General features: G+C 43.6%; 1 protein-coding gene across 1 annotated transcript in view; it reads left to right on the top strand.

Moving 5' to 3' along the window:
- The first annotated feature begins 213 nt into the window (after nucleotides 1–213).
- The window catches only part of MTAP (methylthioadenosine phosphorylase), a 49,998-nt gene continuing 33,213 nt past the window's right edge, over nucleotides 214–16,998 (top strand). The window contains exons 1-3 of the mRNA XM_019715068.2: nucleotides 214–489; nucleotides 14,402–14,488; nucleotides 15,680–15,738. Of these exons, the coding sequence (XP_019570627.1) occupies nucleotides 457–489; nucleotides 14,402–14,488; nucleotides 15,680–15,738 (179 nt within the window). The 5' untranslated portion in view covers nucleotides 214–456. The remainder of the gene's footprint in view (nucleotides 490–14,401; nucleotides 14,489–15,679; nucleotides 15,739–16,998) is intronic.

The following is a 16,998-nucleotide window of genomic DNA, read 5'->3' as shown; positions in this document are numbered from 1 at the left end:
GCAGACCAGCCTGATTTTACAGATGAGGCCGTGGATGCAGCGAGTACTTGGCAGAGCCGGGCGTGCTGCTCTTCCTTATAAGGTTCTTGTTAAAGTTAACGGAACTGATTAAAGTGCAAAGCACAGAGTTAAGAACCTTACGAAGCGCTCAATAAACGGTTTTCATTGTTATTGTCATCATTATCATGAACCCGTTAGTTACAGCTGTGGGTGGAGAAAAACAAAAAACGGAAAACCGGACAGGTCTGCAAAAGGGGCGGGCCGCGGGAACCTCGAATTGAGGAGGGGGGTAGTGGGGGGAGATTCCACACTAGCAGCCAATCCAGCTGTCCCGAAGAGGAAGAGGAGGAGCCAGAGCCGCCCGAGACCGCACTGCTCCGTCCCGCGCTTGGCGCTAGAACCCGCTCTGCTTCTTATCCGGCGCGTCAGCCTCTGCAGCCTTCTCCCAGCGCAGATATGGCGTCAGGTGCCACCCCCACGGCCGTGAAGGTGAGATTAGCGGTCCTAGCGGCTGCGGTCAGCCCTGCACAGTGCTCTCTGGCTCCTGTCCCGGGAGACCGCGCCTCGGGGCTGAGGCCCTGCTTGTGCTCCCACGCCGCGGCGGCATGAGTCTAAGACTCCGCACCCAGGCAGGTTCGCCCGGGGGCGGGGAGCAGGGGGAGAGGGAACGCTGGCCAACGTGCGCTTCACCTTTGGTCTCTGCTGCATCCGCACCGCGCGTGGCGTGGGCAACGTGCCCCTTTTGAGAGGGGCAGTGGGCCGGCGCTGCGCAGGTAGCTGGAGCTCCACTTTTTTCCGGGGAGACGCATCCGGCGGTGTGCCTGCCGCTGGTGAGACCGTCTCAGGGTGACCTGCGGGACTCATGCTTCCGCTCTGACTCGGTTCACTGACCGCGGCCCACGTGGGAGAACTGCGTGCTTGTTCTTTTGCAAGCTTCCGGCTTTTTTTTCCCCTTCCAAACCTAGGCCTTCCCCTGAAGTTTTCCCTTGCAACGCAGTGCTTCGGAGGTTCTGAGACTTTTTTTGCAAACTGAAATGAAGTACAGAGCAGCTCCCTGTTTGGGGCCTCTGGCCTTAAAAGTGATTTGTTGGCAGCCTTGAAAGTTAGAAATCAGTTTCCATGTGCTCTCGGGCTACTGAAGTCTCTGTGCAAGAGGTCATTATGCGGTAGAATCTTTAGCCAGAAGAGAGCATGAGTTGTGAAGGGTGCAGCGAGTTTCCCCGTGGCTTTTAAACACTTATTTCTTGGTTGTTGTGTCGGGAGAGTGTAGAATTACAGTGCATAAGGAAAAATTGATAAAACTTAAGATCTCTTCTGGGCTCTTCATGATTGGCTAAGAAATCAGTTAACTTGTTTGACTTTCGAATTCTTGGCCCGTTAGGATAGGGAGGCCCGCCGCCTTATCTAAGTAACTCTGGGTTCCTTGCTTTGTGTTCATTTCTCCAGGGAAAAGGCAAATCTCTACTGTCAGCGTGTAATCAACCAGGCCCTTGCAGCTTTTAATGAGACAATTATGAAAGGGAGTGGGGTGGGGAGTGTTGCAATCACACTTAGGTATGAAACTCCTTTTGCCATTTTGAAAAGAACCTTGCTTTCAAAAATATTTATAGAATGACTGCCTCTTACCAGTCATGGAGAACACAGCAGGAAGTTTTTATGAAGCTGTGCAAAGTGAACGAGTTCCTTAGGTGCCCATCTATAAAGTAGGGGTTTTACTGCATTTTTTGTGGGACGTTTAGAATTGTATTGTCTGTCTAGCACATGGTTGAAACTTATTAAATGGTAGTGCTTATAAGTGGGGCAGCTGTGATTAATTTTGAATATCTTTTTCTCCAACAATTAAATTATGACGATAGGTATCATTAGGCCATGGCTTTCAGTGGGCAAACAGGAAGCTATCACCTTTCCCTTACAGGCATACACTTAAAATATTAAAAACAGAGAGGAATAGTATTTAAAGCATCCTCATTTTAATCTGGTTCAACATTCTTCCTGCAACATTTTCCCTGTAAAATTAATGCAGTGCATTAAAGTACACAATGGGCACTGATTAGAGCCCTGATATAAATATTGAAGGATGTTTATTTTTGGCCTTGGTGAGCTGCTGGATATAAAATTAAGAAGTACAAACAGTGCTAGGCCTGCCTGCTCTTTTCTGTGTTTGAGGTTAGAAAGGTAACATCTTTGCGGTTGAGAATCCATGATGCCAACACCAAATTTCCCAAACTGCAGAGGCAACATCCTGCATGGAAAACGCGAAGTGCTAGTATCCACAGCAAAATTGGCTAATAAACCATATCCTGTCCCCAGATTATGGAATGTAGAGCTGGAATGTTCTTGAAGACCAGATAGCCACACAAACCCCATTTCGTGGGCATAAAGCTGAGTCCCAGAAAGGTCAACTGAGGTGTCCAGCATTACAGTTTGCCCTAGATGGTGATAGAATTGGGCCTGGAGCCTGGCAGTCCATCAGCTAGATGTTAGGAGGCATTTCTGAATCTGACATGTGGTTTCTGTGCTCTGTTTTATTATGTGAGTAAAGAGATCATGTGCAGCCTTAAGGCAGAGGGAGTGGGGAGTGAGTGCATAAAGCAGGCTACCTCCCTGTGCCTGCTGGACACTCCTATGGTACTAATAACAGCTGTTGTTTGGGAGGACCTCCGTATCAGCCATGGGCAGGTGGTATGCTTAACCGCACAGAGGGCTAAAGAGGTCTTTGGCATTCAGACAGGGCGTTGTGGAGGCCTCCTTCAATGGGCTGTGGCTCCCCCAGGCAGCTTCCCAGATTTTGCTGTGGGGGAAATAAATAAGTCTGTTAACCATGGTTGCTATGACAGGGAGGGGATATGGTCCCACTGTAGGTGGGTAGTGGGCTATCAACAGAATGGTATAAGGGGAATGGGTCTCATGGAGTCTAGACTATGGAGAATAGGCCTCTTAAGCTCTCCTGGCTGTATGAGTATAGCCGGCAAAGGCCTTCAGACCAAAATTCCTTGAGTGACCCTCAGAAACTGGGGGACAACCCACAGGCCCCAATTGGAAATGACCAACAAGCATTTTTTGCCTGGGGATACAATGGCATTTTGGGCAGGACACTTCCTTTTGTAGGACAGTCCTGAGCATTGCAGGATGAACTCATGTAGTGTATCCTTGGCTCCTCCCCATGAAATACCAGTAGCACTGCCTCCAGTCATTGTGGCAGCCAGAAATGTCTCCGTGGGTTTCCAGACACCCCCAGGAGAGCTGGTTCACAGTTGATTGAGGGACCCTGGGCCCAAATCCCTGAAACAGACTGCCTGATGAGGAGATAAAGGAGGAGCCAGGTTTGTGTCCTGACCAACAGAAAAAAACCAGGAGGCAAGGGGGCTTTTGTTGTTCTTGCTTTGAGGAAGTTTATATATTTTGATTTTGTTTGCTTTTGTGACGGTGAGAAGGTGTAGGGGAACAACAACAGATACTAATACATTATTTCATTTGAGTCTCATAATTCTATGGATTAAGGGGAAATCTTAACCTTATACAGGTGTACCTCAGAGATAATACGGGTTTGCTCCCAGGTACCACTGGTGAAGGGTCTTACCTTCAATTTGTTAAAAAAAAAAAAAGAGGTATGCCTTCCAGTACAGATGAGGAAGCAGGTATATTATAAATTTTTGTGTGCGGTGGACTCTAGAACCTTAGCTGTGATTATAATTATGGTATTGTAGTCTGTGCTTAGGAAGCCTCCAAAACAGTGGTTCTCAAAGCATAGGATGCCTCTGTGCCCACCTGAGAATTTGCTAGAAATGCAAGTTCTTGGGCCCCACCCCATTCCTTCTGAATCAATCTGGGTTTAAAGAAGCCTCAGTCTATTTAGATGTCCACTGACATGTGACAACCATTGACCCAGGGAGCTTTGAAAAGGCTGGGCGTCTGCATTTTAACAGCTTTTCATGTGAGTCAGCGTACAAGTTGCCTGTGGCTGCTGTAAAGATTACCACACACTAGATGGCTCAAAACACACATGAATTCTCTTACAGTCTGGAGGTCAGAAGGCCAGAATGGGTCCTATGGGGCTAAAATCAAGGTGTCAGTAGGGCGGGGCAGGTCCTCTTGGAGGATCTAAGGAAGATTCTGATTCTGTGCCCTTACCTTTTCCAGCTTCTAGAGGTCGCCGACATTCCTTGGCGTACAGCCTGCATCATAGCCTTTTCTCCCTCTGCTTCCATCATCCCATCACCTTCTTCCTGATTTCATCATCTCTAAGGACCATTGTGATTACATTTAGGGCTTGCCTAGATAATCCAGGATAATCCCCAAATCCTTAATCACAGCAAGGAACAGTCACAGGTTCTGGGAATTAGGACAAAGATAGGACCTCATTCAGGATCCATTATTCAGCCTATGACACTCAGCTAGCCCAGTTTTTAGAATTTCATGGTCAAGGTCCTAGAGTGGGGGTGCTCAGTTCTGGCTGCACATTAGAACTTACCACCTGAGGAGCTTTAAGTAAACAAACTCTGCCTTGCCCAGTTCATTAGAATCTCTGGAGTCTGGGGCCTGGGCTTTGACACTGAAAGCTCCCTGAGTGAGTCTCCTATCCAGCAGCTGACCCAGGAAGCACACTAGGATGGATCCTGCTGTTCCTCAAGTGAAGGAGAGCTGTAGAGAATACAATAAGTTTTGAGGAAAATCCTCAAAAAAGAATTGACCATTTCAGGAGGTAAACTGCTATCTTCAAGAGGGTAATATCTCGACTTTGCAAGGGGAGGTTGGTTAAATAAAAATCATGGATGTTCTGAGCCCTCAGTTATTTCTGACCAAAATATGTTGTTCCTTACTAGTTTGCTAGGGCTGCCAGAACAAAGGACCACAGACTGGGTGGCTCAAGCAGCAGAAATTTATTTCCTCACATTTCTGGAGGTTGGAAGTCCAAGGTGAAGGTGTCAGCAGGGTTGATTTCATCTGAGGCCTCTCTCTTTGGCTTGAAGATGGCTGTCCTCTAACTGTGTCTTTACAAGGTCTTCCTTATGCATATCGGTCCTAGTCCTTATAAGCTCACCAGTCATAATGGATAACCCCCTACCCCATCCCAACCCATTGCCCCACCCCCACTGCCGCCAAAGATCTCATTTAACTTTACCTCTTCAAAGAGCCTGTTTCCAAAAATAGTCACATTGTGAGGTATTAGGAGTTAGGACTTCAGCATACTGATTTGGGGGACACAGTTGAGCCCATAACCATCACCCACAAGGGTAGCTTACAGAGGGGATAGCTTGTCAGAGATGAAGCAACCAGCTAGGTTAATGGACCATATTGCAGATTTGGAACAGACCTCCCAGACTGAGACAATTGGCCACTCTCTCCCCATACAATTGGACTTCTGGGATTTTGTAAGGCTCTGGGAGTCCTCAAAGCTAGGGCAGCCTAATGAGACCTTCTGTCTGCTGTGTTTGCCAAACTTGTCAGTAGCAGCCAGAGCTGAAGGACTGAAATGCCCAGATCAGGGATTGTGCCAGCTCGAGCTCTGGCTCTTTCCTCATCATGAGCTTGAAGCCCTCAGAGGCAGCTCATCTCCTTGGCAGGACTGAGTCTCAACTGCTTGGGGTTGTGGTGCTTTGAGAACGCCATCGTGGCGTGCTAAGTTCCTTAGGGCAGTGTGTCCAGGCCTCAAAGTGATGAGGAGTGGTTCTTGAAACCAAGTGGGGTATGTGAAATCTGGGTCCAGGTACCAGGAGAAATAGACAGGGTAGGGGTTAGTATGAGCCCATTCATCATTGCTGGAAGTAACCATTCTGCCCAGGTATGCGAACATTTAGATAAAATAATTTCACAGCCTCAGAAACTCAAACCCTCATCTTTTTTTAAAGAGATTTTTAATTTTATTTTTATTAGTTTGAGGTGTACAAAACAACGTAATGATTAGACATTTACACCCCTCACAAAGTGATAACCCCAACAAGTCTACTACCCACCTGACACCATACATACCTATTACAGTACCACTGCCTATATTCACTATACTGTACTTTACATCCTGTGACTATATATATATACGAGTATATATACAGAGGATTCCAAAAAAATGTATACACATTTTAAGAAAGGAAAAAACTGTATTAATATATACTGATAAAAAATGATGAATACAAGTCATGTTGGACTTCTGAAATTCCAAGAGGTGCTCAAAGTGGTTACCATCAGCGTCCAGACACTTCTGATTATGACGAACCGCTTGAGCAATGTTGACCAAAGTGTTAACATCTCTATCTCTTAAAATGTGTATACATATTTTTGGGCACCCCGGTATATATTTTTTAAATTACAGTTGACATTCAATCTTATTTTGTATTAGTTTCAGGTGTACAGTGCAGTGGTTAGGCATTTATATAATCTATGAAGTAATCCCCCTGATAAGTCCTATACCAATCTGACAACCTACATAGTCTTTACAACATTATTAACTGTATTCCCGATATTGTATTTCACATCCCGTGACTGTTTTGTGACTACCAGTTTGTACTTCCTAATCCCTTCACCTTTCTCACTCATCCCCCCCTCCCATCTAGCAACCGTTCACTGTATCTATGAGACTTTCTGTTTTGGGTTTCTTGGAATAGTTAGAGGAGAATAGGTGTAAATTCTTTGAATGTTTGGTGAAATTCAACTGTGAAGCCATCTGGCCCAGGATTTTTGTTTGTTGGGAGCCTGTTGATTACTGATTCAATTTCATTAGTAGTAATTGGTCTGTACAGATTTTCTGTTTCTTCTTGATTCAGCCTTGGAAAATTGTATGCTTCTAGGAATTTTTCCATTTCTTCCAGATTGTCTAATTTGTTGGCGTATAGTTGTTCATAGTATTTTCTTAAAATTTTTTGTATTTGTGTAGTGTGTATTGTCACTCTTTTTCCATTTCTGATATTATTTTATTTGGGTCCTCTCTTTTTCTTTGATGAGTCTGGTTAAAGGTTTGTCAATTTTGTTTACCTTTTTGAGAAACCAGCTCTTGGTTTCATTGATCTGTTTTTCTTTCTTTTTTAGTCAGTATTTTGTTTATTTCCACTGTGATCTTTATTATTTCCTTCTTTGTACTCACTTTGGGCTTTGTTTTCTTTTTTTTTTTTTCCCAGTTCCCTTACGTGTAAAGTTAGACTATTTGTTTGAGATTTTTCTTGTTTCTTTAGGTAGGCCTGCATTGCTATGAATTTCCCTCTGAGGACTGCTTTTGCTGTGTCCCATAGATTTGGGGTTGTTGTGTTTTCATTTTTGTTTGTGTCAGGGTATCTTTTGATTTCTTCCTTGATATCATTGTTGATCCATTCATTATTTAGTAGCATGTTAGGTAGTCTCCATGTGTTTGTGTGTTTTTGTTTCTTTTCTTGTAATTGATTTCTAGTTTCATGCCATTGTTACCAGAGAAGACACTTGATGTGATTCAGTCTTCTTAAATTTATTGAGACTTGTTTTGTGGCCTAACATGTGGACTATCTTGGAAAATGTTCTGTGCGCACTTGAAAAGAATGGGGTGAAATGCTCTAAAAATTTCAATTAAATCCATTTGGTCTAGTGTGTCCTTTAAGCCCTCTGTTTTCATTTTGATTTTCTGTCTGGAAGATCTGTTATTGATGTCAGTGCAGTGTTAAAGTCCCCCACTATGATTGTATTACTGTTGATCTCTGCCTTTATGTCAATCAATATTTGCTTTATATATTTAGGTATTTCTATGTTGGGTGCATAAATATTTGCTACGGTGATATCTTGTTGGATTGATTGCTTTATTATTATGTAATGTACTTCTTTGCCTCTTATTATAGTCTCCATTTAAAATTTTATTTTGTCTGATACAAGTGTTGCTACTCCAGCTTTTTTTCTCATTTACATTTGCGTGAAATATATTTTTCCATCCCCTTACTTTCAGTGTGTGTGTTTTTCGATCTGGAGTGGGTCTCTTTTAGACAGCATATGCACAGATCTCATTTTCTTATCCATTCATCTACCCTATGTTTTTTCATTGGAGCATTTAATTCATTTACATTTAAAGTGATTATTGATAGGTACATAGCTATTGCCATTTTATTATTCATATTTTTGATCTTCATTTGTTTGTTTGTTTTCTCCTTTCTTCTACTTAAAGGAGTCCTCTTAACATTTCTTGTAATACTGGGTTGGTGTGGTAATGAGTTCCTTTAGCTTTTCCTTGTCTGGAAAGCTCTTTATCTCTCCTTCAATTTTACATAATAGCCTTGCTGGGTAGAGCAGTCTTGGTTGTAGGCCCTTATTTTCATTACTTTGAATATTTTCTGCCACCACATTCTTGCCTGCAAAATTTCCGTTGAAAAATCAGCTGATAGTCTTATAGGAGTTCCCTTGTAGGTAACTAGTTGTCTTTCTCTTTCTGCTTTTAGGATTCTCTGTTTGTCTTTAACGTTTGCCTTTTTAATTATGATGTGTCTTGGTGTGGGCCTGTTTGGGTTCATCTTGTTTGGGACTCTCTGTGCTTCCTGGACTTGTATGTCTATTTCCTTTCCCAGGTTAGGAGAGTTTTCAGTCATTATTTTTTCAAACAGGTTCTCAATCCCTTGCTCTTTCTTTTCTTCTGATACTCCTGTGATGTGAATGTTGTTAAACTCTTTTCCCCTAAACTATCTTTATTAGTAGTATTTTTTTATTCTTTCTTTTTGTTGTTCTGATTGGGTGTTTTCTGCTATCTTGTTTTCTAAATTGCTGATTTGATTCTGTGCTTCATCTAATCTGCTGTTGATTCCTTCTAGTGTATTCTTTATTTCTGACTTGTTCTTTTTTATGGTTTCTATGTCTTTCTTTATACTTACTATCTCTTTGTTGAAATTCTCACTAAGTTCCTAAAGCATTCTTATAACCAGTGTTTTAAAGCCTGTCTCTGGTAGGTTGGTTGCCACCATTTCATTTAGTTTGATTTCTGGAGGTTTCTCCTGTTCTTTTATTTGGAACATGTTTCTTTGTTTCCTCATTCTGGCTGCCTCTCTGTGTTGGCTTCTGTGTATTAGGTAGATTTCCTGTGTCTCTCAGTCTTTGCTGGGTGGCCTTATGCAGTATGTGTCCTGTATGGTCCAATGGCTCAGTCTCCCTAGTCTCCTGTGCGTGTGTTCTATGAGTGTCCCTTGTGTGTGTTGTGTGTATTCTTCTGTTGTAGTTGAGCCTTGATTACTTTGGGCACATCTGTGGGTAGGATTGCCTCCCAGTCTGACTGGCGTGAGGATTGGCTACACCCATAATGTATGAGCTGCTGTCTGGGGGCTGACGCCTCAGAGGAGGATTTGCCCCTGTGGGCTCTTGTGCCTGTTGAGACCCCCCCCTTTGGGTGTGCTGCTTGGGGGGCTAACCATGTAGTGCTCTGGTGTGATGTGAAGCTGGCCCCTGGGTGCATTGTTTCTGGAGTCTCTTCAGAGAGCCTCCCATACTGTCCAGTTTCAGCCTTGCCTATGCCTGGCCCATGGGTAGCTGCTAAGAACCACAAAGCTATATGTGCCTGTGCTGGACCTGGAGGTGTGGGGGGTGGCCTTGCTGTGAGCAAGGCCAGATGCCACCAGTATTGGGCCTGGGGCAGCTTAGCAAAAGGCCCTGCGCCCCCTAGGGCTATTTGCCATCCGCTGATTGCCCATAAGGCTCAGCCTTTGAAAGAGCCTCACTAGGTTTGCAGGCCGGGCTGGTTGACCTGATGTTGAGTACCCTCGGTGACACAGCACTAGCTGGGTGGGGTGGAGTCCCGGGGCTCAAGACTTGTGGCTGCTGGCTTTTCACAAAGTTAATGCAGATTCAATTCTTGTGCCAGTGCCTGGCCTGTTACCACTTCGCATGGACTCCTGGTAACACTACAGGCAGCCACCGCTCGCCTCAGGGCCGTGCCTGGCCTGTGACCACTTTGCAAAATCCCCTTAGAACATTGCAGTTCAGCCACTGCTTTCCTCAGGCTCTCAAATCCCTAAGAGCTGCCCAAGAGTGGCTGTGGTGTAAGTTTTGGGTCACTGTTCACCATTGAGAGCTCCCCAGGCTGTCATGGGCCTTCTGCTGCTATAAAAGGCTTCCGTGACTCGTGGTTGGGGCTGGCCACCCAGGTGCTAAGAGTGCCCTGACAATGCAGCTCTAGATGGGCAGGGGTGAAGTTCCAGGGAGCTAAGGTTGTGGGCGGTGTGTTTCATAGAACACACGCACAGGAGACTAGGGAGACTGAGCCATTGGACCATACAGGACACATACTGCATAAGGCTACACAGTCTCGGCTCCCACACCAGTACCAGGCCGTAATTACCTCACAAAAACACCCCGAGAACACTGTGGCCATCCACCTCTCGTCTCAGGCCTGCACTTCCCCAAGAGATGCTGTGGCACAGGTCTTGGGTCACTGCCCACCACCAAATGTTTCTTGGGCCATCCCAGGCCATCTGCCGCTGCAAAAAGATTTCTGCATCCTGTGGGGCGGGGCCAGCAGCCCAGCAGTCAAGAGTATCCCAGGTGATGCAGCACCAGCTTTGCAGGGGTGGTGACCCCGGGACATCACCTAGGCAGTGTGCATATGCAGATTCTGTCAGACCAATGCCATCCCAGACTTGGCCCTTTGAGGAAGGGCTTCACACAGAAAAGATGGCGCCCTCCTTTAGGCTACACATGTGTCAAGCTCCATCTACACCAGGCTTAATAATGGCTCCTATCCCTCCAGCCCTCACTTCAGAGCCACACAACGTAGTCTTTCCCCACACATCTCGGGGTCTCTCGAGTTGCTGCCCCTTTACCAGAGACCAGGTGAGTGTTTGCAAGCGAGTGAGTCTGTGTGCAGGCTCTGTAAGAGGGTGTATGGGTTTCCAGCCACCCTGTGCCCCACTGGGATGGGCAGACACAGTCCTTGCTGATGTCCACCGCCACGTGGAAATCACCACCAGGTGTCCCTCCTGGTGTTCGACCACTATGTGGGTTCGGGATCTGCCTGTTTCACGTCTCCACCCCTCCTACCAGTCTCGATGTGGCCTCTTTTATGTCCTTAGTTATAGGTGTTCTGTTCAGCTAGTGTTCAGATGATTCTTGACGTTGATTATTCTGTAATTTACTTATAATTTTGGTTTGATCCTGGGATGCAGTAGGCAGAGTCTACCTAATCCGTCATCTTGGACCTTCTGATCAAACCCTCTCATCTTTTTAAAGAGATGGAGTTGGTGGTCTGTCAGAAGAAAAGCGTGGGATGGACTACTAGTTGTTAAAATCTGGCAGTGACCTTGATTGACCAGGGGTCCCTATTCAGAACTTTATCTTGTAAAATAAAGAAGTCCTGGCTGGGCAGAATTGACTCAGAAATTCTATCTCAGTGTTCGAATATATTTTCTAAGCAGCGTAGAATTGCCTGGACTAAGGGTTGATGCTTCTGGCCCAGGCGGCCTGGGAAGGTTTTGTCATTGCTTCCTGAGTGTAGATGAGGTCAACTGATGGAGAGAAAGCCTCCCCACTCCCCACTCCCCACCGCCCGCTCCTCCGATGTGGTTCACTTAGACTCCAAGAGTCACTGTTTCTATGCTTGCTCTGTGACCTTGGTCCAGAACTTGACCTTTCTGCACATCAGTTTTCTCATAGCATGGAGACAATACGACTTTTCTAATAGGATGTTATAAAGAACTCTAGGGGATATTGGTTGGTAATATATCATAGTTGTTGAGTGTGAAAGACCTGGATTCCTATTCCAGCTTTTCTCATTATGATTTGCTCTTGGACAAATTTCATAATTTTTATGCTTTCTCTTTTCTATTTTGTAAAATGGGTGTAATACTATATAAGGCCTATGTAATACTATATAGGATAGTTGTGAAGGTCAAATGAAGTGTGGCCGCTGAAGCAGCTAACATAGTGCCTGTGACATGTAAGTGCCCAGACACAGTTACTTTATTACCATCGCATTACCAAGGCAGGTACTGATTTGAGTTGAATTGGAAGGCTCTAAAAGAACTGCTTGGGAGTTTCATCCTAGTGATACTTTGCTGTGGAGCCAGCAGGTGGCGACATTGCCATTATCTTGGCACTGCTGGCTTCCATCTGCCGCCACAGGAAAATGGCAAGAAATTCAGCTCCCTGGTGTGACAATGCTCAGTTGCTACACTTGTCTTGTGTCCCTTGCAAAATATAGGTTTCCATAAACAACTAGAGCCAGTTGGGTGACTGGATGGGCTCTACTGCAGATAACTCCAGGGCCAAGACCTCATCCTGGCTTTTCTGGCTAGCAGTAGCAGCTCTTGCTTTCATGCCCTGTATTACATGTTCGTAGCTGAGGGCTGAGTTACCAGCTACCAAATGCAGGGTCATCATGCAGCCAGGTGGTGTGGACTGAAGCTTGGGGCTGCTGAAGGTGGGTTCAAGGGCACAGAGCTTCAGCAGGATCCCTGGTCAGCATTTCTTATCCACTTCTGTGATGCTGGGCTAAACTAGAGCATGGTTTCAAAACGAAGTCATGTTCTGTATAGGAGTGTGACAATCCAGTGTTGAATCCAGCATGTGAGATGCGATGGCCCAGGGAACACCTAGAAACAGCCAAGTAAAAATGGTAATAAGAGGGGGAAAAAAGAATCTTTCATCAATGGCAGAATTTCTAGAACAGGCTGAGAATAATTTCAGAATCAACATTTCAGTTCTGTAGTCTTGGGTGATGACCCGGGCCACACAGTTTATTAGCCCCTTATGGTCTGTGGTGCTTCAGAGTATGTGAAATGAAAGATAAAATGGAGAAGTCAGGCAGAGGAAGAGTTAGGATTGCATATGACAGTATGACTTTTTAAAAATTTCTATTGAACTGGCATGATTTAAATGTTCTAACTTAAGTGAACGTTTCTGTTGATTTGAAAACTAATATTGCTTAATCTTTACCTATGATGTTAAGTCGTAACAAGATAGGAGAGAAATGGGTTGCGGTAGAGTATGTAATCTGCTGTTGTTTCAAGAATATACCACAAGGTGGCACTAACGTCAAAAACTGGTTTAGCCACTTGAGGAAGTTGTGGGGACACGTTTTAAAGTTCTAAATCATGTTAACGGTCAGTTCTTCAGTTAAAGCTCACTAACTTGCCCTTATTTTCAGTTTTGATTTTTTTTCCCCAGAAAACTTAGGGCCAGAGAAGTAACCCTTTTCCCACATACTAATATAAGTCAACTTGCTAAACTGATCTGGAAATTATTTTAGTCAGATGTTCAGCTAATTCCTAACTCTGGAATTTTTTCTCAAGGAACTGCTTTCTTTCGTTTAGTGGAAATTTTACTCAAGTGACACTAGATTGAAAGCTTTTCATTGAAAAAAAGTGCTCAGGTCACTTTCCATTAGGTTTCTTGGTAAAGTGTCATCTCTGCTGCCTGTCCCTGATCATTTAAATACTATTTCTCCCTTAGCAAGTATCAGCCCAGGGAAACCTTTCTAACAATTTCAGTTATTTAATTTTTAGTTAACAGGTTAGTTAATGTTTTCGTTATCTTTGTCATTGTTCTCATTTGTGTTTCTTAGTCATCAAATTAGATTAAGTCTAGATGATAGTACCAAGTTTCTTTAACTCCGATTAGTCCCGGAAGACAAGAACTGTTTTGTTTTGTTTTCATGGAAAATGCAATACAACACTGGAACTTAAAGTAATTTAGAACTACCTTTGAATTAATTTATTTACGTTTATATATATATGTATGTATATATGAATGACATTTGCATGATATATGAATACATGAGGCTAACTATCCATGCTATTTCCGACTCCTTTATTTGTGATCCCTTATAGCTGTGTGATTTTAGTGGCATAGGAAAGAAAAATTGCTTGTTTCTTCATCAAATGGGGTAATGAGAAATCATTACAGAATGGCTCTACAGAATATATTCTATCTCATCAGTCTTTTGAATATTCTTTATTCTATAGCCCATTTAGTAGAGAATGTAAAATTGGTTAGAAAGTGCTTCCTACCACATTTCCCCCAAAATAAGACCTAGCCGGACCATCAGCTCTAATGCATCTTTTGGATAAGGCCAGGTCTTATATTAATTTTTGCCCCAAAAGATGCATTAGAGCTGATGGTCCGGCTAGGTCTTATTTTCGGGGAAACACGGTACAAACACATTTGCCTATTTTTAGGTTTGTTTTCTGCTTGAGCTAATTGAAGTACCTTTCCGTTCTACTTTGCTATTCAAAAATTGTCAGCAATAAATGTGATATGGTTCAAAGAAAGTGACTCACGCTTTCGTTGTTCCTATAATATAGAAGACTTTCAAATGTCTGTTGAATAATTGTTTCTCAGTAATTTCAGATTTTTAAAAATAACTAGAGCTTAGCAGGAATGGAGAAGAGCATATAGAATAAGCAAATTTGCTTAAAATAGCGGCTTGGTTTCTAATGAAAACTGATCACATACGGTATCTTTTTATTGTCTCTCTTAGATTGGAATAATTGGTGGAACAGGCCTGGATGATCCAGAAATCTTAGAAGGAAGAACTGAAAAATATGTAGATACTCCATTTGGCAAGGTTAGTACTCAGTTAATGGAGACATACTAGCCTTTTCCTTTCTCCTTGCTGGCTTCATTTTTATGTTAAAAAAAAATTTTTTTTTAAATTGCTTTTGTTTTGACAGCCCAGGGCTGATAGGGGCCAGGAATCCTGTCATTAGGTCCCACCAGCTGAGACAGTGTCCCTATGGATGCCTAGGATTTCCCTGTATTGAAAATACGGCTTTTGAATATGTGCAAATAGTTTTTGCAATTTGTATTCCTAGAAGCCAGATACTTATTTCAGACATAGAAACTGGACTCTTCAGGTCTCTGCATTTAAATCAGCTTCTAATTTGGGGTGGGTAGGTCATACCATACTAATTTAGGAGACACACTGGGAGGAAACGTCATACAAAGTAAACCCTGTCCCCAAAGGGGATTTCTCGGGGATCCATAAGACCATTGTATAACTGAACTGGAAATAAGATACTCCTGCTTTTCTATTAAAAAGCAGCTATTTGTTCTCCCAGCCCCTGAGTCACCACCCAGCTAGGGTAAGGGGTCTACCTTCTAATTCCACTGTGCTACTTGCAAATGTTATAGTTCCTTTGATTCTCCTGTGAAGACCTCTGCATCTGGCAATCCCAACCAAAAACGTTTTCAGCCGAGTCCTTAGATTGACCTCATGTCTTCCAAGTCCTGCTATAAGCTTGGTACTTCTTAGCTTCATGTTTTCTCATTCCCCGAGCTTCTCAGAACCTTTCACTCCATGACCTCAGGTCATCCATAGCCTTCTTAGAGTTGGTTAACACAACAACCAGTTCCTGTGCTGAGTTCTTAACTCCCATGACAGTGGCCTCCTTTCCTTTCTGCATTTCACTCTCACACCTGTTCTTGAACCTCAGAAATACCTCAGCACAGCTGTATTTGATCAGTCTACCATCAGAGTCCCCTCATGCGCTTGCTACAAATAGATCACACTACATGTGCCTACCCACACATCTGAGGCAGCCTCCCGAGTCCTGTGAGTCTCTGTGCTTGTGAAGGGCTCAGTACGTATTTGTTGATTCTCAATCAAATCTAGACTCTTTTAACTCTTTAAAGTGTATCTTCAGACTCCCAAGTTTCCATGAATCCTCTTGTGGTTGAACAGTTGAAATGGCAGCTTTTTAATTGTTTATCTATATTTTCAAATCACTGAGTTATAACCATTATTCATTATGTGCAGCCTTCTGATGCCTTAATCTTGGGGAAGATAAAGAATGTTGATTGCGTCCTCCTTGCAAGGTAAGGTATTTTAAGCCTTTTGAATGTTACTGCTAAAGGAGAGTTTAAATTTAACTTAAAATCTGGAAAGAGTAATGGTGCAAGTATGAGTTTTATGTGTTGGTGGAACCAAAGCATCTTAGTCACCTTTATTTCCCATTTAGGGTTTTGGGGTAAGTTATACTGACTTAGATCTCTCACCCCTCCCCCACCCTGCGCCCCCATAGGCTGAGAAAGTGGTTAGAACAAGCCAATGAGAAATAAGATGAGTTTGACAAAAATTAAAACTCTGGTTTCCTTCAGTCTAGTTGCAAAATGGTTTTTTCTGTGTTTTATTTTTCCCTTTGAATTAACAAAATAAACAAAATCTGCTTTATTCATGATCCCTTGTGGAATATTACTGTGGTTCTAGATTTATGGTCCCTGAAGTAGGTTCCCTATGTTTTCCACACCATTATGTCCTTGACAAGGCTAGTGTGGTTCCATATTACAGAGGGGGCAAATCATTTGTATCACATAATTAGAAATTAGTTAAACTACATGTGTTAGTTTTCTATTGCTGCCTAACAAATGGCCAGAAATTTAGCAGCTTAAGAGAGCACACATGATCTCACAGTTTCTGGGTGTCAGCATTGTGGGCACAGCTTAGCTGGGTCCTGTGTCGGGGTCACACAAGGTTGACTCGGGCGTATTTTCACCTGGAGTTCCAGGTCCTCGTCCAAGCTCATGTTGTTGTTGACAAAATTCAGTTCCTCTGACAGAATTCAGTTCCTCGTGGTTATAGAACTGAGGCCTCCAGCTCCCAGAGGCGATCTACATTTCCTGCCACGTGGCCCTCGCCATGGGCAGTTCCCATGGTAGCGGCTTGTTCCGTTAAAGCTAGCGGGAGGGTCTCTGTAGTGCGTGGTGTCAGGTGGAGCCTAACCATGCGAGTGGCCCCGGTGCTTTGCTGTTGGTTGGAAGCAATTCTAAGATCCACGTACCTGCAAGGTGTCAGCAGGATTGGTTTCTTTTGTTCTAGGCCTCTCCCTTTGGCTTGTAGATGACCATCTTCTCCCTGTATCCTCATGTTCTGCCCTCTCCGTGTGTCTGTATCCAGATCTTCTCTTCTTACAAGGGTACCATTCATGCTGGATTAGGGCCCACCTTAATGACTTCCTTTTAACTTAATTACTTCATTAAATACCCTATCTCCAAATATGGTCACATTCTGATGTATTAGGGATTAGGAATTCAACATACGAATTTTGGAGGGGACACAACACAGTTCAGCCCGTAACA

Source organism: Rhinolophus sinicus, linkage group LG04 (assembly GCF_036562045.2).
Source record: "Rhinolophus sinicus isolate RSC01 linkage group LG04, ASM3656204v1, whole genome shotgun sequence".
Classification (NCBI taxonomy): Eukaryota; Metazoa; Chordata; class Mammalia; order Chiroptera; family Rhinolophidae; genus Rhinolophus; species Rhinolophus sinicus.
The sequence above is the reverse complement of the archived record's forward strand: the minus strand, read 5'-3'. Positions and strand labels throughout refer to the sequence as shown.